At 53.4% G+C, this 24,061-nt stretch overlaps 8 protein-coding genes across 8 annotated transcripts; 2 read left to right on the plus strand and 6 right to left on the minus strand.

Annotated features, from left to right (window-relative positions):
* Positions 1-1,370: 1,370 nt before the first annotated feature.
* On the minus strand, positions 1,371-2,347 carry PUNSTDRAFT_49632 (S-adenosyl-L-methionine-dependent methyltransferase). Its single transcript, XM_007379898.1, has 3 exons — positions 2,114-2,347; positions 1,831-2,059; positions 1,371-1,768 (listed from the first exon to the last, which is right to left on the minus strand). The coding sequence occupies exons 1-3, from the start codon at positions 2,336-2,338 to the stop codon at positions 1,419-1,421; spliced, it is 804 nt and encodes a 267-aa protein (XP_007379960.1). The 5' UTR covers positions 2,339-2,347; the 3' UTR covers positions 1,371-1,418.
* A 716-nt stretch (positions 2,348-3,063) lies between these two features.
* Positions 3,064-4,798, plus strand: PUNSTDRAFT_130644 (uncharacterized protein; the record flags this gene model as incomplete). Its single annotated transcript, XM_007379899.1, has 2 exons — positions 3,064-4,599; positions 4,652-4,798. The coding sequence occupies 2 exons, from the start codon at positions 3,064-3,066 to the stop codon at positions 4,796-4,798; spliced, it is 1,683 nt and encodes a 560-aa protein (XP_007379961.1).
* Positions 4,799-5,024: 226 nt separating this feature from the next.
* On the minus strand, positions 5,025-7,741 carry PUNSTDRAFT_141110 (ATP-dependent RNA helicase Prh1; the record flags this gene model as incomplete). The annotated part of the gene is made up of 11 exons (XM_007379900.1): positions 5,025-5,120; positions 5,176-5,244; positions 5,304-5,896; positions 5,957-6,128; positions 6,178-6,251; positions 6,301-6,499; positions 6,561-6,634; positions 6,685-6,836; positions 6,889-7,336; positions 7,386-7,466; positions 7,528-7,741. 11 exons carry the CDS (start codon positions 7,739-7,741, stop codon positions 5,025-5,027), a joined length of 2,172 nt encoding a protein of 723 aa, XP_007379962.1.
* Positions 7,742-8,045: 304 nt separating this feature from the next.
* PUNSTDRAFT_118258 (uncharacterized protein) lies at positions 8,046-15,607 on the plus strand (the record flags this gene model as incomplete). Its single annotated transcript, XM_007379901.1, has 27 exons — positions 8,046-8,205; positions 8,261-8,351; positions 8,574-9,022; positions 9,068-9,604; positions 9,665-10,728; positions 10,784-10,884; positions 10,943-11,150; positions 11,204-11,428; positions 11,482-11,658; positions 11,713-11,817; positions 11,870-12,069; positions 12,123-12,462; positions 12,514-12,945; positions 12,999-13,109; positions 13,170-13,310; positions 13,362-13,455; positions 13,509-13,640; positions 13,692-13,723; positions 13,777-13,870; positions 13,928-14,092; positions 14,139-14,404; positions 14,456-14,633; positions 14,686-14,825; positions 14,875-15,075; positions 15,151-15,284; positions 15,339-15,489; positions 15,548-15,607. 27 exons carry the CDS (start codon positions 8,046-8,048, stop codon positions 15,605-15,607), a joined length of 5,988 nt encoding a protein of 1,995 aa, XP_007379963.1.
* Positions 15,608-15,980: 373 nt separating this feature from the next.
* PUNSTDRAFT_97088 (CRAL/TRIO domain-containing protein) lies at positions 15,981-17,397 on the minus strand (the record flags this gene model as incomplete). The annotated part of the gene is made up of 5 exons (XM_007379902.1): positions 17,066-17,397; positions 16,759-16,930; positions 16,599-16,696; positions 16,352-16,552; positions 15,981-16,299 (listed from the first exon to the last, which is right to left on the minus strand). Exons 1-5 carry the CDS (start codon positions 17,236-17,238, stop codon positions 15,981-15,983), a joined length of 963 nt encoding a protein of 320 aa, XP_007379964.1. The 5' UTR covers positions 17,239-17,397.
* Positions 17,398-18,720: 1,323 nt separating this feature from the next.
* PUNSTDRAFT_97094 (short-chain dehydrogenase/reductase SDR) lies at positions 18,721-21,857 on the minus strand (the record flags this gene model as incomplete). The annotated part of the gene is made up of 11 exons (XM_007379903.1): positions 18,721-18,944; positions 19,003-19,065; positions 19,118-19,266; positions 19,329-19,479; positions 19,683-20,746; positions 20,817-20,979; positions 21,039-21,191; positions 21,256-21,400; positions 21,453-21,475; positions 21,529-21,735; positions 21,788-21,857. The coding sequence occupies 7 exons, from the start codon at positions 21,852-21,854 to the stop codon at positions 20,713-20,715; spliced, it is 792 nt and encodes a 263-aa protein (XP_007379965.1). The 3' UTR covers positions 18,721-18,944; positions 19,003-19,065; positions 19,118-19,266; positions 19,329-19,479; positions 19,683-20,712.
* PUNSTDRAFT_118261 (oxidoreductase protein) lies at positions 21,846-23,257 on the minus strand. The gene is made up of 7 exons (XM_007379904.1): positions 23,186-23,257; positions 22,923-23,129; positions 22,842-22,864; positions 22,645-22,789; positions 22,440-22,592; positions 22,213-22,375; positions 21,846-22,147 (listed from the first exon to the last, which is right to left on the minus strand). Exons 1-7 carry the CDS (start codon positions 23,244-23,246, stop codon positions 22,114-22,116), a joined length of 786 nt encoding a protein of 261 aa, XP_007379966.1. The 5' UTR covers positions 23,247-23,257; the 3' UTR covers positions 21,846-22,113.
* A 177-nt stretch (positions 23,258-23,434) lies between these two features.
* On the minus strand, positions 23,435-24,020 carry PUNSTDRAFT_49635 (uncharacterized protein). Its single transcript, XM_007379905.1, has 3 exons — positions 23,944-24,020; positions 23,770-23,889; positions 23,435-23,713 (listed from the first exon to the last, which is right to left on the minus strand). The coding sequence occupies exons 1-3, from the start codon at positions 23,997-23,999 to the stop codon at positions 23,533-23,535; spliced, it is 357 nt and encodes a 118-aa protein (XP_007379967.1). The 5' UTR covers positions 24,000-24,020; the 3' UTR covers positions 23,435-23,532.
* Positions 24,021-24,061: the final 41 nt, after the last annotated feature.

Consider the following 24,061-nt stretch of genomic DNA (forward strand, 5'->3'; position numbering starts at 1 on the left):
ACGTGGTTGCGGGATCGTCGAGCGCGTCAATCGGCGCATTAGGGGTCGATGAAGATGTCATTCAGTTCGCTATAGTGCAGGCGCTGCGTGGACAGATGCGCGCTCAACAGCGCCGTCGGGAGCGAGAATTAGAGAAGAATACGCGCCGGGGAGTGTAGTCGAGGGATCGAGGCGGAGGATTACCTTGTTGGGCGAAGCGGTTTCCACTTCGGGAGGGCGGATGTTACGTGCCGGTTCGGCCGAAGGCTGAGACCGAGAACTTCTTTCCTTTTCTAGCATCCGGCGCTGATGCGCCTTTTGACTGTTTGATCCTTTTGCTCCACTTCCATATGCTCAAGGGCTCGCGACGAGGTATAAAAGACAAGCAGCCTCGTCGCGAGGGCCTCACCTTTTGGTTTCGTATCTTACCTCGAGTTGCTCAATCGAGACGTGAACTCTCTCTTGTTGTGCCGCTCGAGAATCTTACCGTGTGAACGCACCTTAGCCTTATTCGGCTTTGCCCGCGTCACAGTAATCTCGGTAATTCCCGTCAGAGGGCGCTACCTCCGGGAGACATCAGGCTCTTACGGCGACAGCAATATGCATATGATCGTTCTCATTTCAGATGTGATTCTCTACTGAACACAGGCTACAGGAGGAACAAGAATAAGGTTGTCCTTTCATGAAGACGACTTGGTGAGGCAGACTCACGTTCTACTTTCGGTGCCTCCGGTTCTCTGTCATCTCTCTGGCTATACACCGTATATGCGCGCCATGCTGCGATAAACTGTGGGTCTATATAAATACGCATATGATTGGTTGTTTCTGTGTTGCATTCGACACTGCTCTCATTGATCACCTTTTTGTGAATCGCAGTCGTGGTGCGGAAGCTTAAGATGGTGGATCATCATTGCTCAAGCTCCGCATACTCCCTCAATTCTCCCCGTTCAGCCAATCTGCCGCATTTTCAAGCTCCTACCTTGTTGCTTAGACGTACAAGAACTGGTTGAATACCAGTTCTTGCATAAACGAGTTTCTTCGTTTGGCCGATGAGAAATTTCAGAGAGCCCTCCCCCTTTCGACAGTGTTGCTATCGGCGACGGCGGTTACTTCGACAAGGATCATCACTTCAACCTGGTGTTCACGGTGGCTCAACCTCTTAAGGTGAGCGCATACTGTACTTGAGGACTTCATTCCTCTTGGTCAAGGGTGTATTCAGCCTAGCGAAATTGTATCTGTGGGTGCTTGGAATGTTGCCAGCGAATGCAGGTGAGGAATGGCAGCAAAATTGAAAGTGAAGTGTTGGGAAGCTCAGCTTACTCCTGAGTGACCCACGCGCTGATGTCGAACTCACTGTGACATTTACAATTCTGTCTGACTATCAGGTTGCATGGACACAAACACATATATACCCTGTTCTCTACATAAAATGGACCACTTCATTGTGGTAGAACAGCCTTGAATCTCAATCTTGTATACATTATCGCCCAGTTGCCGTCGCTGTCCATGCAATCCACCCTACACATGTCCTGGACCTCATACATGATCTCTTCGGCCTCCTTATTGTCTATTGCAGCCAACCACGAAGTCCTACAGAACAACCTCAGCCAATCAACCAAGGGCCCGTTAAGAGGCGTGAAGCGCGGGTTGAGGGTGATCTCAACGACCTCGAAGCCAGACGACTCCAGCAAGCGCTTATAGCTTGCTGGCGAGGGGAAATACCATGGATCGAGCGCATCTGGATCATAGCCCCTTTTGTGCAAGACATGGTGAAGAGCAGCGCGCACGCCTACGAACAAACAAGTCGTCAGAGAGCGTTTACATCTCCGAAGTAGTTCAGCATCGACTGACCGACGCAGTTGGTGAACCCGCCCATCTCCGCCACGAACCGGCCCCCAGGTTTGAGAACGCTCTTGGCGCTTCCCAAGACTCCGGCTGGGTCGCGCTTGCACCAGTGCAAGGCGGCATTTGAGAATACGGCGTCAAACTCCTTGGTCGTGTCCCAGTCTGGCGGGAACTGTATGGACTGTGCGTCCGCCACTAACGCGTGCTGAAGCCCATTTGCCTTTGACTTGGCGATCTAGGTCGGAAATCAGTGCCAAATTTCGTGGTCTGCCAAGGAAGCGTCACGTACCATACTCTCGCTGCTGTCGGAGCCTACTACAAGACCTCCGGTGCCAACGGTTTTTTGGAGCTCCAGGGTTACCTCGCCACTACCGCAGCCGAAGTCAATGATCCTTTCGCCTGGCTGGGCGTCCAGGAGCGTCAAAACAGGGCTGGTGAATGCCGGCGAATAGACGAAGGAGGCGGTCTTATTGTACGCGTCCGCGGACCAGCTGTCCTCGCCTTGAGGCGCCATTGTCTGCAGATCGAGCGTGAGTGGACTATAAACCTTGATCTCGTTTTGATATTTATAGTGTGGAGAGAGTGATGAGGGAACGTTGCGTTCGGCCGAAAATCCAGAAAAGCAGAGCAGCGTAAGGTGAGGTGAGATAACAGGTGGAAGACTCTCCGCTAGCTGACTCCGTGCGGACGAATATTGTAATTAGTGCTGCTCGCGCACACAGCGGAAGTGCCTTCGGTCAGAGTGGCGGTCGGCAGATGTCAACGTTTCGGCCGATGGTCAGGTCATAGCCTGGGAAGTGCTCAGAGGAAATACATACAGAAAGCTAGCAAGGAGAAAGTACCCGTACCTCTTCTAGTACTAGTGCTGACGAGTACTAACACGGACGCGAATCTGCAAGTCCGATCGGCCGAGCATGACCGTAGGTGTCGTCAGACTCCAGAACGAGTCCCATGTTATTTATTGACATATGTATGAGCATGCTTGATTGCGGGCCAGAGTATAGCGACCTCTAGCGCTGATCTATGTGAGATGTCGACTGAGCATGAACGGCTGCTGTCAGCCGTGAAAACCTGAGCCAGGGGAATATCCTTTTAGGGACCGGTTTACCACGATCGCCTGGCGTTGCACTGTCGACAGTCGAACTTGAACAGTCTCCTCATCTTTGCAATCACTATCGCCGTCCTGCACGTCTACCAATCCTAATCCACAGTCGAGAACCTGGTGTTTATGCTCTCTCTATGACGTCCAAACCTTGGAATCTTGGCTGGTTCGGCCACCGCAGGACGAAATCCGATCCATCATCTCGCAAACGCGTACGCGACTCCACGCATTCATCCAGCTCCGCCCTCTCCAAGATCAATCCATTCCACTTTCTCCGCCATCGGCGAACGAAGAGCGCTCCGGTAGATGCGCGGACTACTTTTGAGAAGAAGGGCTCGCACGCTGCGAGCGAGAACATTGCTTTGAGTAGTTCCGACGACACTATCCCGTCCTTCTGCGCCGGCAACGAACGACTTCCGAGCTATCATGCATACAAACCGCCATCTACCCAGCCCAGTCTCTTACCGGCTTTGGAAACATGCTCGTCGGGTGGCTCCGTTTTGACCGTTGCCCGCTCATCGTCTGATCACCTCGGCCTAGCCAAACCCAAAGTTGATCGCGCTACTCAGGACCATGGACCAGTTGCTTTCAAATCGCTCGAACGCTTTTCCGATTTGAAGGCTGCCTGTATTCACATCGCGCTCTTAGAGACCCGCATCCAAGAACTCGAGTCACGTATACCTGTGGCCTTTGAGCCCAGTGCCCTTCTAGTCGACAATCCTGCTCGCAACTCGAGTGATAGGAAACAAGAAGCGTCGCCCCAAGCCAGCCGGGAAAGGATCGTGACCTACGCGGAAGCAGGGATACAAGCGGACGCATCTGGGATCCAGACGTCGGACTCGGCACCGAGCGAAGTGAACGACAAGGACAAATATGTCTGCTCTCTCCGGCTCACATTACACGCGAGGCGCGAAGTTCGTCATTGGAGGAAGATGTGCAAGTATTGGGAACGACGCGCGCGATCTCATGAAGTGGACTCGTCTGAGACAGCTATCATCACGCCGAGTTCTAGTGGTCTACCGGATATCGAAGAGGAGACGCTCAGCGAGGACAGGAAGAAGGCCCTCGGGGAACTCATAGAGCGTCGCAAGCGAAGCCAGCATAGGAGGTCTTTCTCGGTAGGACGGGTCGGGCATCATAGACACAGGCCATCGATCAGCATCTCAGAGCGTCGCCGGCGGATATCTGGTCTCTCTCCCTCGCGGAACGGTGTCACATCTGCTTCTTTGCTTGCGATCGGAACGACTATGGTTTCCTTCCCGTCTTCGTCGTCTGAATTCTCTACGGCGTCAGATGCATCGATGCAGACACAGTACGGCAATGATGGCAAAAACCTAGGAGAGGGAACCACGGTGGTCTCCCTGATCCGTAAGCCCACGCCGCATCCGACCTCCATGGCAAAAGCCGTCTCCGTCTCCGCAGCTCGCAGGATCGTCCTCCCTGTCAGATCCGCGCCCTCAGAAAATTCGAACCCGGCCATGGCCCACATCGGCACTTTGTCTGCCAGCCAAAGTTCGAAAAGCGTCCGCCGCAAGACTAGTCAATCAACACTGACCGGGAAAGTGGCGCGTTCTTCATCTGTTGCTGCTTTACCCAAGAGCAAATCCAAGACACCGCCACGCACCCCGCTCAGGGACAGATCTGGAGTTTTGAATGAGAGATTCGGCAAAAATGTGGGTTATGCTCGCGTTACCCCGTGTACGGGCGAGCTGACGCATCTCTTAGACGCCAAGACATGTCACGTTCGACGCACCTACCATGCAGCGACTGCCTACAGTGAAGGGGAGCGTGTCTAGCATTCCTCGCTCCAAAATGACCCCTTCCCACCTTCCCTCTCCGCTGGTTCGGAGCTCATACGGCGTCTCGCGCTGAAACGCGGATCGCATTACGAATGATGAACACCTCTACACACAACCCCAGCCTCGCCTTTGGCAGCATGTTGATATTACATTACGATGACAGCTTGGACAGTCTATATGCATAATGATACGTTACCGAGATCAATACTAGTTGAGGCATGCAATTGAACGCTACCGAAGCATTTGCGACAAAAGCTAGTTATTCACGTTTATCACAACCAAGTCCTGGAGCTCGTCAATTATCGCCCTTTTGCAGGCTTTAAGCTGTCGATCTCTTTGAAGAAGCTCAGTGGGACAGAGGACACGGTGCGAGCAAACATTTGTGTGGTATGGACCTGGGTAACGTATGAATTAGGTACGGCACACTCCAAGATTCCGATATACACCCACAAGTTCGTTATATATTATCGCCGGAGCCTTTTTGTCCGCGAGGACAGATCCAGGATGGACCTTGACGGTCTGCGCGAAGGTTCCTATGAGCAGCGTTCTTGATCCAACAACCGAGTAGCAGCACGTACCGCTCGTCCCAGCACCTGCCTATAACTACCATCCGGCTGTAACAGTGCTGAATTCTGGACCAAACCTCGTAGCAAGCTTCGTAAGATGGGCGTATCGTCCTCGCCAAAGCTAACTTTCCAGTCTACACCCAACCGCTCGCATACACGCCTGAGCTGCTCCCGGATCGCGATCCCTTCTTTCAGAGCGCGTTCGTTCACCCAGTGGCGCTTGCACCAATCTTTCCTGACGCCCTTGTCTTTGCTCATCGCTTTGCCTTCGCCCGGTTGTTCGGAAGAGCACAACTCGTCGTATGCTCGTACAGCATTGAGTATCGTCATATGATCACCGCTGGGGTGCATGAACGTCCTTCGAGCATCGCCGGCTGCGTCTCGCTGTGATTGGTCCGAAGGGTCCAAGAACAGCTTTGAGGTGGACGAGAGAACGGAGATAATGTCCAGGATCTCGTAGGTGCATTGATGGTCCTTGGAGGCGAGGACGATCCGGGCCAGGGTGGGTTCGAGAGGTAGTGCAGCCATATCCCTCCCTATCTTGGTGAGGGTGCGTGCTTGATCAATCGCGCCGAGTATGAAAAGAGAGTGCAAGGCTGCAGTGACTGTGATAACCACAATCAGCGAACCATATGATGAATCGTTAATCCGAGTTTCGGACTTACCCGCATCAGAATCGGGATCGTCGATGAAGGTAAGCTTCTCGAGATCCTGATTCAGGCATTTGAGCTCGAGGACGCTTGCGGAGAGATTGCACCGCAGAATCTCGGGCTCGGACGCGAGCGGTAAGGCGTTGAAGGCAGCTTCCGTATACAGCCGAAAACATAGACCTTTTCCCTGGGCAGGTCCATGAGGTCGTATGCGGTTGGATTCAGGGAGGAGTTACCTCTCTGCCAGCGCGACCCGCGCGTTGCATGGCCGATGACTTTGAGATGTCCCGCGTTAAGAGAGTATCGAAACCTTCATTCCGAATCAGCTCAAACCCTGCGACAAAAATCATAACTCTTACCAATCCCATTCTCGACAGCAATGTAGCGTTTCTCCTTGTGCTTCCCTGAGTCAATAACGTACTTCACGCCCGGGATGGTTAATGAGGTCTCGGCAATGTTGGTGGCGATGATACATTTTCGAGTATTAGGCGGGACAGATTCAAACATCTTGGATTGATGTGATGGAGGCAAGGAGGCGTACATGGGATATGTACGGACCTGCAGTGCGAGAAGAAATTAGTCAAGCTATAATAAATGAAGAGGACGTGGGATGCGTTACCGCCATTGTGTTATGAGGAAGTTTGTTAGCATACATGCTGATAGACTTCTCTAAACTGTCGATATCCTCCTGTCCTTGACTTTGGCTCAGTCCAGAGGACGCGCGAACAGATTGTGTGTAATACCTGGCAAGAAGATGAGCACATCTCCCGGAGGTTGATCAACATGGATCTGGTAGAACGTGCGGAGCGCAGCGTCAACGTAGTCGGATACGCTAGTCGTCGCGTGGAAGATCTGGACGGGGTGCTGTCGACCTTTGACGTAAACAATTTTGGCGCTTTGGGTGCGTCAAAACAGGAAGCTTCAGGTAACGCGGACTGTGGGCGCACTTATCGAAGAATTTGCTGAATTTCTCGGCATCCAGAGTTGCGCTCATTATCACCACTTTCAGAGGATTAAGTTTCGATGCGGCGCCTTTGCCTTTCCGGTCGGTAGGAGTATTCCTTTGTACGAGAATTTTCTTCAAATTTGTAAGCAGTAGATCCGTCCGCAACGTCCGCTCATGTGCCTCGTCGACGATTATCACGCTGTATCGTGACAGAAGCGGGTCGGATAGCATTTCACGAACAAGCATTCCATCCGTGATGTACTTGATCCTCGTATCTTCGCTGGCCTTTTCATCGAACCGCACTGAGTACCCGACAAGCTTTCCCACTGTCGATTGTTGCTCGAGGGCGACACGAACAGCAAGCGAGGTGGCTGCGATACGGCGCGGCTGCGTGACTCCAATAATGCCTGAGGGAGCCACATCACTTTCTAGAATATATTGAGGAATTTCTGAGAGCATGGGTGAGGACATTGCAGTTGCCTGTAAGGAGGAGCGTACGGGTAGTTTTGCCGGAACCGGTCTCGCCGAGAAGTATGATGACATCTCGAGATGAAACCTCATGAACGAGCGCCTCCCTTCCTGCAACGCTGTTGGCTGGTACCGCGGTTGACACGTCCGGGGATAGACGAGAATTACTCACCTGCTGCTATGGGGAGCTGTGCTCGCCGCGCCGCCAGGGTGTCTTGCCTCGTCCGTATATGCTTGGCTTTCTTCTTGAGTGGCATGTCCACGCTCCTTCCGTTGGATGACCTGCCATCGACACCGTTGGGCATCGAGTGATCGTCCGGCATATCCATCCAAGCCGGGCCACGCTTCAGGATCTTGGATTTTGGCGTGCCATTGGCATGGACCATTTTGCTGGTTTGTATCGTAGCCCCGATAGACATGAGCTATTTCAGACGCGCAGGCACCGGCCAGCACAGTGTCTTTGGAGGACTCCAGCCAAGTCAATCCCTGAAGTCAGAGGTTATGCGAAGAGTAAAAGTCCGAAAATTCAGGATCTGGGGGCGAGAGATATCACGTGATCCCACTTCTCCTTGCTCCGGTGCCGCGTTCGCGAATCGCGCGTCCCGTAGCGAGCGCGTCCAGTGCCAGCCAGGGCACCTCTATTCAACCCTTCTAACCTATTTTCGTACGGCTGAGGCTGTAACTCTGAACATGTCTGGCAGATATCCTCCGCAAGGCGGCTACGACTATCCGCAAGGTGTTCCTATATCGAACAGGAACGGTCATGCAAGCTATGCGCAAGATGCCGTGCAAGACGCCCAGAGACTACACGCAATGTATCCGCCGGTATCTAGCACACCTACTACTCACGGTTAGTGCGGGAAATTGAACAACGAGCGCGCGCATATACTCATGCTCCTCGAAAGTTGCGAGGCATCTGAGTAGTTTGACGATCACGGCCAACCCTCCGTCCTATGTTCAACCCAGCTATTATGCCGCTCCTTCATACGATCAGGGGTCTTCGTATCAATACCAGAATGGCGCATATAGTCACGCGCAGCCATATTCGAACGAGTTGAGCTATCTCGCCACACACGATGGTCAAGGACCAGGTGGAGGATACTGGAAAGAGACCAGGGATGACGCATTGCGGCTCCTCGGGAATCAGGGACCATCGTGCGTCTATGCCACTCTCTCTGATACCGTAGTTAACAGGCTGTTCGAATATGGCCATCTCAGGTCTCAGTCCTCTGCCAAGTATTGGACGCCTGGTCCATCATCGTCTTCGCATGGCTATCAACCTAATGCCTTCGCCTCGTCAATATACCAACACACTGCGCCAGCTTCCTCATACCCTACGCCGCCACCTTCCTCTATGTACTCTTCCTCTTCGTCCCTTGCGGGAGCTCTTGGTGATCCCGCGCCGAACCCAGCCCCCCGGCCGCATGCGACCCAAGGACCAATTTACCAACCCCAGCAGTCATCAGCTTTCTTCGATGACTTTGTCAAGGAGACGAAACAGAGGATGGACGCGGGACGGTCATCCGCCAGTAACGGGAACCGTTCACCGATTAAGATCAATCAGACCCAGCCACTGCCTACCGTGTCGGTACCTAGGACGCCTTCGTCTTCTGCGTCACGAAACCGTGCCTCCCACCTTCAACATGAAGTTTACGCTCAACCGTCAGGCTCCGTTGCGCCAGCGTGGGCATCGCCTGACCCGCTTGCTCTAGGCTCAGCTGGCGTCCACACTCCGCAAAAACGCAAAGCTGAACAACCCTTGGAATCCCCCTCCATCAAGCGCATCTCGTCATCCACGAGTCTCCCCAGGCCCTCTGCATATGTGGAGGTGCCCGTCAAACCCTCGTCTGTCAACGGGGCATCATCCAAGCCTCCATTAACCACCTCGACGTTGAATACTCCTTCCCGATATGGACGCTCTGGATCGACGCCCAGCAATGGAGGCGGTCGTATGCGGGTTGTGGTCGAGCTCCCGCCTTCTAGACATAAGGGAAAGCACCTGATGAAACCTTCCTCCATATCACAACGCGATAATGACGCCCGTATTCATGATGTGGTTGTTACGCCTATGACAAAGTCTAAGACGGCGGCCAAGACAGGGTCTCCGATGGTAGTCGACGACGACGGAGAAGATCTGGGTGGTTATGACCAAGACGACCAGCTTCCCACTCCTAGCAGGCGCCCTCCCCATAATAGGCTCGAAGTTGTCCTCACCACGAGCCGACGCACCGGCGATCGCGATGAACGAGGTGGGCTTTCTATCTCTATGCTGCTCGTCGATCGCTAGTTGCTGAAGGATAATTTACTAGCACCCGTAGACAAGCTTACTTCACTCCTTGAGGATATCTTCGAAGCTGAGGACTGCCTACCAGCCGACATCTCGGTCTCGGATCTACCGTCAGACTGGTTCTCGCCCCTGTCTGCTGATCCCTCCAAACCTTATCTTGCCCCGCACATCGTTCGCAAGTTGACCAAGTACATCAGCCAAGTAGCCCATCCAAACAAGCGCGCCAGACTCGCGGAGAACTATGTCGGGAGCCCCATCAAGGCAAAAGGCGGGATATCGGACGTGGATTCCACTCTCCTAGCGAGGGTCCTGGGGATACTCAAGCGCAGTGTGAAGGCTGGAGAGGACCTCGAGCCGCTAGGAGGGCCTATTGCTTCTGGTTCAAACACCCGTACCGCCGCCGGTGTGAGCCCCACTAAATCGAGAAAAGGGACGAAGAAGAAACCTGCATCTAGCAATAGAGCGAAATCTGGCTCACCAGAAGGAGACGGTGAAGCCAACGGCGATGCTTGCAGGACGGAAGGCGCAAGAGAGGACGAAGTTGCTTTGGAGGCAACTGAGGAAGACCTTGACAGGCTTACGAGGGCGTTAGAGGTTGCGAAGGACAGCGTTGCCGCAGCTGATTGCTGTCTCTCGTTGCTCGGCAGTGGAAGACTGAACAAGCAGCTGTACACGGAGGATCTCATCGCCTCCTGCTTCGAAACGGTCAAAACTCAGCTCACGAAACTCGTATATCCCTTCGTGGAGGCCTCATTCGATACACAAAGCATCCTTCGTAATCCCATCCTTCACCACCTCACGCTGACGTCTTCCGCGCTCTCCAAGTCACACAGGCGGCAACTAGCCGAAGCATTTCAAGCTGTCGCTGCTGCCCTTCCACGTATTACCGACCTCGTATCCCTCGACGCTGTGACGCTCAGCGAGAGCCTGATTATTCAAGCGGTTTACATTGCCATCGGGCCATTCTTTGTAGCCGATGGTGGTGACGGAGATACGAAGGGGAAGAAGGACAACGTCGTGCTGCATACTCTAGGAAACAGCGCAATGCGTGGTTTAAGGCTCGATGCGCTCTCGCTCATTCGAAGCGTAAGCAACTTCATGCACGTGCAATAGTCGCGACAATGACATCTGCACCTCACAGATTTTCGCAAATCACGGTGATCAAAGGAAGTGGATCATCGAAGAGATCCTCGGTTCATTAATCAAACTCTCGGACACCAAACAGAAGGCTGGGCAATTCCGGTGAAGCCTCTGAAATATTTCACCCCATGAATCTGTCCTGACGTAATTCGCTCATCAGTTTGCGCGACGGCAGGTCGATTCGGACTGTTTCCGCTTTGTTGCTCCAGCTAGTCCAGACGTCGGCACATGACGTTCGTATGGAAGCGCGGAGGTTGGGCAAGGCGCGCGTTCAACAGCTCGCGCTTCGACGTCAAGAAAGTATCAACGGAGCGAGCCGCGGGCCTGTACCAGAAGATGAGCCTTTCCTGGACCAGCAGGATCGCCAGGTGACGTCAATGCGGTATTGCCATCCCAACACATTCACTCACGAGCCTTATAGGAGATTCAGCTGTACACTTCCGGACTTGAGTCTGCAATGACGTCCGCCAAAACGATCATCTTATTCCTGACCCAGAGGTCCGGAAAAGGCAAGACAACGAAGAACACTAACGAAGCCGAATATCGCGCTATTTTCGATAACCTCATCAATGACTTGCTCACGGTGCTCTTCTGGCCCGAATGGCCCGCTGCAGGCTTGTTACTTAGTGTTGCATGCAAGTTCATGGTGTGTCGACATCTGTTCAGTGCTGTGATATAGGTGTTGACTTGAAGGGATAGGTGACTTCGTTGAGCGACGTGAAGTCGATCAGTCAAACTGAAAACAACGCGGCAAAGGCGATCTCGTTAGATCATCTAGGCGTTATTGCTTCTAGGATCCGTGCCAGCGTATTAAAACATCGTTCTGGTGTAAAAACGGAAGAGGAAGATCATCATCCGTTGTCCCCCATGGACGAGGTAAGCCATGACCGCCTTCAAAGCTACCTCGACTTGAGTTTGATTGTGACATAGATCGCCTCCTCACGCAATTCCAAACTCTTCGCTGAACTCGCAGATGCCCATCAGGCTGTTGTCTCCCACCTTTGCAAACGGTCTTCGGAAGACCAGGCATGTGAGGTAATGCAAGGCTCGAACGCACTTCATCAGTGGCTTATTTACGTCTTTGCAGAGTGCCAGAGAGTTGATTGCAGCCATATGGGGTCAGGAATTAGCCCAAGCTCTCAAACAGTTGGATAAAGTCATCGGTGATGAGATGGACGACATTGGACCTCTTACCGACCGGACCAAAGACATCGCATTCGGCGCTAAGCTGAAAGCTACCCTACGTGACGTCTGGAAGGACCCAGCGATGGACGTGTTCGACGTAGGGTGGGTCGTGCTACGCGTGTGGAATTCGTGTTTATGATTAATTGCTTCCTTAGCTCTCAGGATGAGGTGGCTCGCATTGATCGCCTAGCGGAGGAAATTGGTACTCTGCAGAGTTTGAGGAACTCATTCAATCCCGTCTTGAATGTTATTCTCGCCGCCTTGGACGCTCCGCCTGTGTTTATGCGCACCAAAGCGCTGCGGGCTCTAGGCCAGATTGTTACCAGTGATCCTTCCGTTCTATCGATGGCTAACGTCAGACGCGCAATTGAGGACCATTTATCCGACTCTTCTCCTGCTGTCCGAGATGCGGCAGTAGAGCTCATCGGGAAGTATATGGTTGACTCTCCCGAGGTTGCCGGGGACTATTACCAGAAGATCGCAGACCGCGTGGCTGCAAGTACCTCTCGCTCTTCGCCCGACTATGATCTGACGATAGAATCACAGGACGTTGGCTTGGGAGTTCGTAAACGCGTCATCAAGTTGCTGAAATCCTTCTACAGTGTGACGGATCAGCCGAAACGCCAGATCGATATATGTACCAGACTGGTCCTGCGGATGTACGACGAAGATGACTCTGTGAAGGATCTGGCCACCAGGACACTGGAGGAATTATGGTTTACGGATAGCTCCGATGTTCTGGCTCCGCAGAAACCGAGGTCCTCCGGGCGGACCGACGACAAGACCAGAGTTTTTGCCAAGACCGCCGTCATCATGGGGGTATCCGCCAACTTCAAGGATCGTCAGTCGCCATTGGAGGAAATGCTACATAAGATCATGGCAGGTAAAACTGGTAGTGATGCATCGGCACTTCACGCGCGTTATACGGAGGTATGCGAAGCGTTACTGGATGGCTTAATCGACTGCCTGCCTGGTTTCGTGAGTTCCTGCCCTTTTTTGTGACAGGAATTCACTGACTGCTGCCTTCATAGAATGCGACTGATTGCACGCGAACAATCTATCTCTTCACCTCAGCGTATCCAGCAGTCTTATCAGGTTCCAATGCTTCTGCTCTGTTGCCCTATCTTAATGACGCGTCAACGGTGCGTTCTCATGATAGTCTGTAGAGTAACCCAGTCGCTCAGTACCTATCGCATGCTCAGCCTGAACGTCAAATAGCCGCGGAATACGTCCTCAAGATATTCCGCGCGACTGTGCCGCATTTGCCCAAGACCGCAGTCAAATTCGGGCATGACTTGCAGTCTACCCTGCAGAAGATGGTCATCAAACCGACTAAGCCTGGCGTGAGTTATTCATTACTGAGATTGCGATACCTCGCGTCATCCCGGTTTTAGAGTCTACAAGAGAGCGTGGCGTGCCTTTGTTCTGTGGTGGACAGTTTGACGCACGATCACAAAGCATTGGTGATGCTGCTGAAGTCATGCGAGGGTAAGCGTGCTTACTGCCATGTTACCATGTTACTCAATGTTAGTGTCAATAAGGCCGGCTGCAACCAACGCTGAAGGCTCCACCGGGAAAAGGCATCGATGGTCGTTCTCTATCCATGATAATCATGATTGTTTCACTCCTCGTCGAACACTGTGATTTCGATCGCATCGGTCAGGACCACCCAGGTACGGTTGACGTTCGTTGATCTTCTCAAGCATGACTGACGCTGCCTAAAGATTTATCTCCGCAATTGGACGCTATTTCTACGGTAGGCATCTGCGAGCTTGATAACTTATCCCTTTGATGACTAACTTATATCAGGGTCCAATCCGAGAACACATCTATTACAACCTGCTTAATCTATATAAGAAAAGGGACGATCCCGCTGTTCGCGGCTGCATTCTGCAGTGCCTTGGTATGGCATATGGCATAATATTCCTCTCCGCTGTTCCCAGGCTAACAATCCACCCAGGATTCCTCTTCCGAGCGCAGCCTACGTTCATGACCGCAAATGACTCTGCAAGCGTGATGGATGATATATTCACGTCGCCAGATGAAGAAGGTCGAGGTCGTCTACTGAAGATCATCCAAGACTTCCTACTCTCCCAGGCTGCAAAGGATGCCTCTAAGGAGAGGAGTGCGTGTTGGATCTCATGCGGTTATCAAATGCTTACTATTCACAGGCAATGATGCTCCCAAGGCTGCAGGTGCGAACGTCGATATGGATCAGCTGGTCGGCAACACGGGCGAGTTTGCGGAGTCTGGGTACGTCCCTATTGGAGAAGCCTGGGGTGATAACTCATCTACCTCTAGTGTGGCCTCTGCCGTTGTTCAGCGTTATATGAATCCCATTCTCCAAGCGGCGTTTTCGACGAATGCATCTATCCAGGCATCGGCCGTGGATATACTGAGCTTCACGATCAAGCAAGGACTCACCCATCCTTTAACGGTACGCTTATATCATTTTCGTACCTTTCAAGTCGATTTATGTTGTTACAAGTCATTCCCTGTTATTGTTGCTCTGGAGACTAGTGCCAACGCGGCGTTATGCGCAAGAGCAAACGCTCTACACTCAATCATGAACACCAAGCATGCGTCAATCATCAACACGCGCTTCGTTGCCACTGCCAAAGAATCGTATGCTTTCCAGAAGCGTATTGCCAACGGTCCCATACAAGGTGGACCCGCTTTTCTATCGTTCATGGCTAACGGTACTTACTCCTATGGCAGGTTACCGTATGCAACCCGGCCCAACCGCTTTACTACAATCCTGGTATTCTCATGTTCGGGAGAAGAGAGCGACAAGACAGGAATTTCTGAAGGCTATGGTGAAGGTCTTCGAAGTAAACTCCAGCTTCGCGACCACGCAGGTAGGCTATTCCGGGCTCAATTGGTCGCAGCGTTGAACACGAGCCCTAGGATGATGTTGAATTCACACGTTACATGACGGAGAACTTCTCGGCTTTCGACTACAAAACCCAAGAAGAAGTCCTTACCATTATCAAGTCCCTCACCTCCATATTATCGACGGCAGGCATGCAGCTGCTGGAAGTTCTGTCGCCTTCGCACCTATTGGCTCAGCTTCACAGCGCGCCACGCGTATCGCAAGGCATCCTGATGGTATGCGCTGTATATCCTCATGTACTCGCTACGTGCTCATTGTGGTGTCAGGATACGGATACCCCAACCAATCAGCCTAACGGACCCCCGGATCCGCTAGACGGCAAACCTGATGACGAGAAGTTCGCGCTGGCTCGCACCTCTGTAGTCGTGGCCATGATCATGCTGCTCAAATCCCATCTCAAGGCAGTCTATAGCATCACCGAAGAGTGCGTTTTGTCACCATTCCATTGAACGCACCGGCTGATCCGTTTATGGGCCAGAAAATGTTCCAAGTTTGTCGTAGGGAAGAAAAGCGCCGTCGGCGACCGACCGGCCACCAGACGGCACGAACAGCCCATATCCTGGGATCGGTTGCCCTTCGCTAAAACACCTATTTCAACCGCGCAGGACGCAGGTGTCCAGCGGACAAGGGTGAGTTTCTTCATGACCCGTTTCAGCTCTCGTTTGTTTGCTGATGCAGTGATAACAGTTCCTAGAGATATGGAACGAGGATGGAGTCGCAGCGGAACCGGACGACGACTTCTTTTGACTTCCCTGTCCCTTCTACAAATCTCGACAATGATATGCTGACGTCTGTGCTCGCATCGCCCCGCATTTCTTCCTGCTGTTCTAGACCTGTCGTAGCTTTCCGGTTCGCGTGCTTACTGTATCATTATTATCTTGCTGTTACGTTGTTGTCTGGCATGCATCATACTGTTGCCATCCATCGTAGTTGTTCGTGGACGATAGACGATGCCCGTCATGATACTTTTACAATACATCGAATACTCCTGTACAATTAGATAACATACCCTAGAGAATCTAGTAACCTGCTAACACGCGATTCTCTGCACATGTGCGGGGCTCATCCCGTCTACAAGATATTCCAACAGCACTTCTACTTCCTATGTGGCCAGCACAGTCTACGGCTTCTTGGCCTGTCCGTCGATGAATATAGTCGGGCCTTTTGGTACCTCGCCGAGGACGCCCTTGGCAGCGTCGTCCAAGGACGGCTCGTCCTCATAAGCCCAGTCGAGTTCGCCACCGTACACGCGCGGGAGGTCTGCCGAATCCACGAGAGTGCGGAGCGTCGCTCCAGCATCGGATGCGCTGCTGCTATCCGCGGCTGAAGTCACCTTCCCAAGCACGAAGATCTTGGATCGCGTGTTCTCGTCGAACCAGCCTTTGATCCATCCCCATATCGTGGGGAAGTAGGAAGGCGAGTTGACGACGCAGATCGTGCTGTCCAACACAGCTTGTGCCAGCGACGTGTACAAACGAGCGAGCTACTCACTGAAGGGTCTCGGGATAATTCGCAGTGGCCAAACTGCTGGCTTCACCCAGATGATTGCGTAGAGTGAACAGCGAGCTTAGAGAGGCGCCTTCGAGGTCGATAATCGTCATCGTCGAGGAGATCGGTGTAGGAGCAGAGGGATGTGGTAGGAAACTGCAAAATGGAAACATAAAGCGGCACATATTCTCGTAGAGTACAACTCTAGATCACGTTAGATCAAGCTGTGCTGAAGGCTGGAGGGACTCACATCCGCTGGTATCTTCGCTTCGCTGGGACAGCTTGCAGCTCAGACGTGCGCTGCCCTGCAAGTGACGCCAATCTGTAGACATACAGGGGCAGTCCAGTCTATACGATAGCAAAAGATGTCAAGAGAAGGGTTCGAGCAGAGAAAGTACATATAACCTCACCTTGCTCCTGCGTCCCGTCCAGCGTGGATAGTACCGACGAGACTTCTCCATCTCTTCGGGATCAAACTCCGCATATAGTCGGTCCACATCGTGCTGTTTGCGCCAAATTTCTGCGCGTGCAAATTGTTCTTGTGCCTTCACAGGATCGAAACGACGTGCCCGCAGGAAACGCCTGGGCTCATTTCACAGATGGAGGTTCGGACAGGCGGATTCACGGCAGGCCAGGAGATAAAATTGACGATGGATTGAATCCAAGCACTTATGTGAGATCACAGTATATGCCAACAAAGTGAATCTGGTAGCGCACAAGAGAGTAGCATCGTCATGCGATGGTGCCGTATCCGAGGATGCCGACGGTTTGTACAGGTTCGCAGCAGTGATATGCTCTTTGAAAGTAGTGAACGCCTGCTGTTGCGTATCCGTGAGGTGTCCTAAGTGGCCGGATAAGACGTCGTGCGCGCTCGGCTGCAACGAGCTCATCGTCGTTGCTGGGAAGATCGGATGCGTGGAAACCAACGAGGCGGCATGACATAGTCGGAGAACCCGCTCGGCGGCTGGTCTTCGTCCACGGTGCCGTACACAGACGCCGTCCGTGACCTTGCTAACTAGGTGGTAATTCCACTACGTCTCTGATTGCGCAGAGGGGGCCGTTGATAGATGGAAACGGTGTAGACGGTAGTGACTCGGAGATAGCCTGAATTTATGAGCTCGTGAAATCCCTTGCCTCTCATACCCTCCTCGGGTACAAGAAAACGCACACTTCCGCTGTGCGTCAAAGGAGGCACCGAAGAGACATGCATGCATTCTGCATCCTCGCTTTGGAATGCCAAAAAGAGAAATTGCCGACGGGATGCCTTTCCTGGGTCTTCAGTCACATGATTCCACTTGAAGAAGCACAGTGTTACCTCGCCGTACCCCCCTGGGACTTTGACATCTGCATGAACATGCTACGCCAAATGAGGGCCGCCGGCCTCATATAATTACGCAGTGACAGGATACCATGCTGCCGCACCTCATTGTCTCGCCGTCAAGCATACCCCCCCTCACCCCCTCATTCGACTTTAATTTGAGACTCGACACAAACCCCCTGTACCCACCCTCGGATCCAACACTCACTGGGATATGCATACGGAACGGATATATAATCAGCTACGGAGATGCATACGGAATCGTCTCATTAGTCACAGAATCACTGCCTCGGCTACCGTAGTTTCTTCACCACTAGTCCTGTAATCTCGTCTCCATATTGTATCTTCTCTCTTCCGGCTCGACGAACAATACGAACAGTCAGTACTCAGTGCAAGCATGCACCATGCAGCGGCTCACAATCTCTGTGGTCAGAGAAGTCAGTAAGTATTCCAGCACTGGCGACGAGCAAAAGGCCCAGGGCACAGACACCAATAACGTACCTACTGCTTGGCGAGTTCGGAGACTTATTTACCCGAACGAACTGTGACGAACTCCCGGGACCGAGCGGCCGGCCTTGGCCGGCCCGCTCGGGAGCACCTTGATGGGGCTGTAAGGTCAGTGCAGTGCTGTACGAAGCACTGAAGCGGCTACGCGTTTCCACGGTCAGCCAGCAGAAGCGCCTGACGACCGCCGACCGATCAAAAGTCCTCCGTATCACATCTCCTCATCATCCCGGCCGGCAGCACCATGACATATGTTCGCCCCTGACCCGTAACGACCCATGAACGTTGAACACTTGCAAAGCTCGGAATATTCATGGGCTCGCTGGGTATTTGGAAGCCGAGGAGAAGAACGGATAATATCTCTTGCAGGCCGTGCCTTCTCACGAGGCACGTTGGAATACAAACGACCGAGCGGGTAAGGATTCCATCGAAGCCTTCCTCCATAGGGATCTCAGCCCGCTGATGTTGATCTTCGTTCCAGCATGGTCCAGCCATTCGCATGGCCATATAAAGCCCTCGGCCTCAGTTGCCCCCATCAACGTTACTTTTCCCCCTCATACTAGACTGAGGCTTTTCAGCTCTCGTCCTTCGTTTCTTAGAGCGTCGTCTTACAGCAAATAATCATGTCTGCCTCCTTCGCTCGCCTCGCCGTTCTGTTCGTCTCTGTGCTCGCTGTCGCTTCGCCGGCAGTCGCCGTGCCCGAAATGTCCTCTGGTCTGCACCTGAGGCACTACGGCCCTGGCAGTGGACAGCAGACTCCTGCTTGCCCTCCTGGTCAGTGATATCACAACTGTGCTGGCATGTACTCCTCTGACAATCTCTCCAACCCCAGGTTCCTACAGTGTCAACGGCCACGCGCCTTGCGCCAAGTGCCCCCCCGGATACTACCAGTCTAGTTGAGTCAACCCATGCCTTTCGGCCGTTGTTTATCTGAATCGCTCTATCAGACTTCGGTGCGACCAACTGCGTCGCCGCCCCACCTGGCTGGCACGCCCCCGGAGAGGGTTGCTCCGGCCCGTCCAAGTGCCCTCCTGGCCACTTCACCGGCATTCACGGTTCTCCGGAGTGTTGCCAATGCCCTGCTGGCTGGTACAGCGTACGTTCCCTGCGCTTGAAGTAGTCTTACTCAGGCCTAACTGACGGCTCCATGACCTACAGATTTTCGAAGGTTCGAGCTCCTGCGAGTCATGCCCGCCGCAGGGTGGCCACGAGCGTGGCTACTGCTCTCCTGGTTCAAACTCCCCTGGCTCCTGCAAGGCCCAGCCTGGCGCCATGGGAAGCGCCTTCCACCACTCTGATGGAACTTGCCGTAAGTCCGATACCCCCATTACCCTTTCCCGGCGTGTCATCGCCGTGCGCAAGTTCCCCATATCTCCCTTGCCTTGCAAATTCTCTTCCCAGCATCTCTGCGCTCTCTGCTATCCCACGCCACTCCATCTTCTCCGAATTCTAACCCATTAATCCCCGCATCACGATACGGGATCCCGACGCTGACATCCATCCCGCGTGCAGCCATCACCTCGGGACCCACTCCTTCTGCCTGGAAGCGCAACATCCCCCTCGTGAAGCAGTGCCGCTCCGGCTGGAAGTCGTGCCCCGTCTACACCGGCATCGGCTCCGCCGCCGTGCTCTCCACCTACGAGTGCGTCGACGTCACGAACGACCTCGAGTCCTGCGGCGGCTGCGTGAACGCCGCCAACCCGCTCGAGGCGAGCCTCGACGGCGGCCGCGACTGCTCCGCGATCCCGAACGTGGACGCGGTCAGCTGCGCGAACGGCGCGTGCATCATCGAGGCGTGCGCCGCCGGCTTTGCCCTCTCCGACGACGGCAAGAACTGCGTCGCCGCCAACTCCACCGCGCACCGCCGCCGCAAGCAGATCCGCGACCACGCCCTCTAAGGCTTTCGTCGTTGTTCCCTCGCTCTCTGAAATGTGATGATTTTCCTCCCTCTGTCTCGGGAAATGATCGGACGACCGGACGCTCTCGCTTCAATCCTCTGTCCTTTCTGTTGTTGCCCTGCGGTCGAACGACCACACTATCCATCTATGTTATTATGTTGCTTGACACCATTATTTCATGTCCCCAGTAATGCTCTTGCCGCACGGACCCCGCCCCAGCACGGACTCCTTATCATAGCCTAGGCAGCCTCGTCGTCCGACGAGCGACTGTCGCACTTAACGGATTTCATTTGGGCTGGCCCTGCTTGTTCATACACAGTAGGGTTTTTGGTTGAATTTGGTATAGCTACGATTCGTAGCTACTGTCGTATGACGAGGTGCCATGGGTTATGATCGAGACGGTTGTTGGATCATGGATCGGAGGCCGTTGAACCGATGCACATCTGCTTTGATCGTGTAACAGCGACGACCTGCTACCATCCTCACACTCCCCATGCTCGCTATGAGTTATCGGTCAGCATATAGCTGTACAAAGCTGATCATCAACCATGGTTTGATGGACTGTCGATGTAAAACAGGTTGCAGGAGACATCTCAAGGGGCAGCATGAATGTCGAAAGATGTACGCATGTGGCCCAGGCCCCATCATCCACGTCCAACGAAGGGAGATGTGGTCGGCCTGCACAGCCAACGCCAAGGTAAGTCTGGAGTCTGGACGATCATGTTCCATATTGGGAGAAGTTACTAACATGATATTGAACGTCAAGACAGTGACATCCGTAGGCAACGACGCGATGTGGACTATAGAGTCTGCCACATTGCGAACGTCGATCATGGGCTCGGCCACGACGCTGCCGTTGGCTTGCAGAGCACCGACGTCAATGCCGGCCGCCAGTTCAGTGCGTGTAGGACCTGATCGGATATCACTGTCAAGGGGACGTCGCGGAAGAGACAGACCATTGCCACGGCACCAATGTCAATCTGTGTGCAGGCGATGCCGTGCGATCGTCCGTCCAGAGAGGTTGACTTGGTCAGTCCAGTGATCGCGTGCTTGGAAATCGTGTACGGCGCGGTGTGTGGACGAGGTACATGTGCCGAGAGGGACCCGTTGTTTATGATTCTACCTGAATGATCCAAGATGATGAGAGATTCGTGCACGAAGGCATCGTGACAATCGTGAAAAATCACCGCCGGAAGGGTTCTGGGCTTTCATCACTCTGAAAGCTTCGCGAGTGCACATGAACGCGGCGATGAGGTTCACGTTGATGACGCTCTTGAAAGCCGAGACGGGAAGCTCGTCAATCGGCACTTGTGGTGCGATGATACCTGCGTTCTATCCTCTATGTCAGTCGCTGCGAGCGCACGTATTCATGTGCGAAGCTTGCATTGAACAATAGATCCACCCTCCCTTCATGGGGGATGTTAGCTCTCGAGTTAAAGCATTCTATCGATATCGCCCACCAAACTGGGCAACGGTATCGTCGAAAAGCTTGCGTACGAATGTTTCGTCGGTGATGTCGCCTTCCAAGTATATTGTCTCTACTCCTGAGATCGTAGAGATTGCTCTCGCAAGCTTGGCGGTCTCCGCAAGCTCGGCCTCGCGACGAGCAGTCAACATGAGAGTCCATCCCGCTCCCGCCAGCGCGATAGCGGTAGCACGACCGATCCCTAAATAGAACATGTCGATAGAGGTAATTAAAGCATTCCTTTTTTGTCGTACCGGACGAGGCGCCTGTAACGATCGCGATCTTCCGTTGCAGGCCCGCGGAGGCGAAGGTGGCAGTCATGGCCCAAACACCAAGAGATAAGATTAGATCGCGGGGTGAGGTGCACTACTACGTGTCAGAGCCGGCGGTCCGTCCCGTCCGCGACTCGGGACTCGGAACGGTGCTCCGGAATCATTAATATGTACGTACCCTTGGCATAAACGTTCATTCGCGTCTCCGAACAGATGTGCATAGCTCCTATGATTTTTTTGCATCATCAAACAGGTACTGATATCTGCATCACTGTATCCAGAGATCGCTAGCAAGCGCTCAGTTTCCTTCACCCGCGTCCGACGAAGGGGGCCGCCGTTGGCCTGCATAAGCACAGATTAGCGAACAGACACCATGAGGACCTTCATCAGTAGATACAGGTACTTACATGATGTTGAAAGTCAGGACGGTGACATCCGTAGGTAGCGATGCGATGTGAACGATGGAATCCGCGACATGGCGCGTGTCGATCATAGCTTCGGCTACGACCTGGCCATTCGGTTGGAGGGTGCCGACTCCGAGGCGGGCGGCCATGTCGGTGCGCGCATTGCCTGCGAGACGGCGATCAACACCATACATCGATACAGGAGAAGATAGGTGAAACCAGTGTATTACCGATGTCTATTTGCGTGCAGGCGATGTTGTGAGCGCGACCGTCGAGGGAGGTCGACTTCGTCAGCCCTGTGATCGCGTGTTTGGACATCGTATACGGCGCAGAATGCGGGCGCGGGACGTGCGCGGAAAGCGATCCGTTATTGATTATCCGCCCTTAGAATTCGATCAGTAGGCTGCCTGCACTGCAATGCATTAGATAACCCACCACCCGGAGGTGATTGTGCCTTCATGACCCGGAAAGCCTCACGGGTGCATACAAACGAGGCGGTCAAGTTCACGTCGATAACGTTCTTAAAAGTGGAAACAGGCAATTCGTCGATGGGCACTTGGGGCGAACCGATCCCTGCGTTCTATGCAACGACATCAGCTCACGCCAATAGAGCTGGGAGACGCAAGGCTCACATTAAACAGTAGGTCCAGTCTTCCTTCATATGGTACTACAGTCAGCGCTCAAATGGAACGGCGCTAACATTGTAGCCGTACCGAATTGCGCGACAGTCTCGTCGAAAAGTCTCCGTACGAAGACTTCGTCCGTGATATCACCTGCTAAGTACTTAGCTGCGTTTCCGGTCCCGTTAGAGTTGGCATCCGCTAGTTTTGCAGTCTCCGCTAGTTCGGCTTCGCGACGAGCAGCGAGCATGAGCGTCCATCCTGCTCCCGACAATGCAATGGCCGTAGCGCGACCGATACCTATAGACCGTCATCAAACAACTGTGCCGCTTGCGTACATGCGAGTTCTATCCCACCTGAGGAAGCGCCGGTAACGATCGCAACCTTCCTGGGCTGGCTCGAGGCGGAGGAAGTCATCGTGCAAACTCGGGCACCCCGCAAGAGATAAAATCGCGGGGTATCTTCTACAGCCACGTGGCCAGCAGTGACCTATTTAGTCAAGCCCAATGTGTCATCTCGGTACGCGCCTTTGCCGACGCTGCCGGCGCCGGGACGCGAATGCGGAGCAGCCGCTGCGGTCGTACTCCATACTGGCCAAACCGGGATGACGTTCCACGGCGGCAAACGCGGGACGACCGATGGACGATATAGCTGCGGGGGTGAAGCGGTACAAAGGCCAGTATTCTCCCTCGTCCCGACCCTCTCACCACAGCCAATAATCCTCCATCGAAACACTTGCAACAATGATGCCATCTATGTTGACCTCCCTGACGCAAACGACCGCGTTGCTGTTCAACACGCCGCTTGTGGCCCCTGCCACGAAGGAGGAACGCCCAATGATATTCCAGATGGAAGATATGTCGATGCATTCGAGGAGATCGTCCGTAAGTGCACGCAACCATTCTTACTGCATCCCAGGACTAACGCGCGTCTGTGACAGTCGAGCAGAGAACGCAATGATACCGAGAGCATCGCGTCACAGACAAAAACGCGTTCAACCTTGAAAGCAGAGCGCCGCAAGACGAGCTCACGAGTCATTCCCAAAGTGTCGGAATGAAAAGTGCGTTCACATTCACCAGCGGACACGCGAACTTGACGCTGATCGGCTTCGTAGACCCAATGTCTCGTATGCGGAACATGTAGGACTATAATCCACTCCAACAGACACATTATGCATCTATAAAACTGTAACAGGAAGGAAGTAATCAGTTCAGCAATAACCGTGGCACCAG

This window comes from Punctularia strigosozonata (genome assembly GCF_000264995.1).
Source record: "Punctularia strigosozonata HHB-11173 SS5 unplaced genomic scaffold PUNSTscaffold_2, whole genome shotgun sequence".
Classification (NCBI taxonomy): Eukaryota; Fungi; Basidiomycota; class Agaricomycetes; order Corticiales; family Punctulariaceae; genus Punctularia; species Punctularia strigosozonata.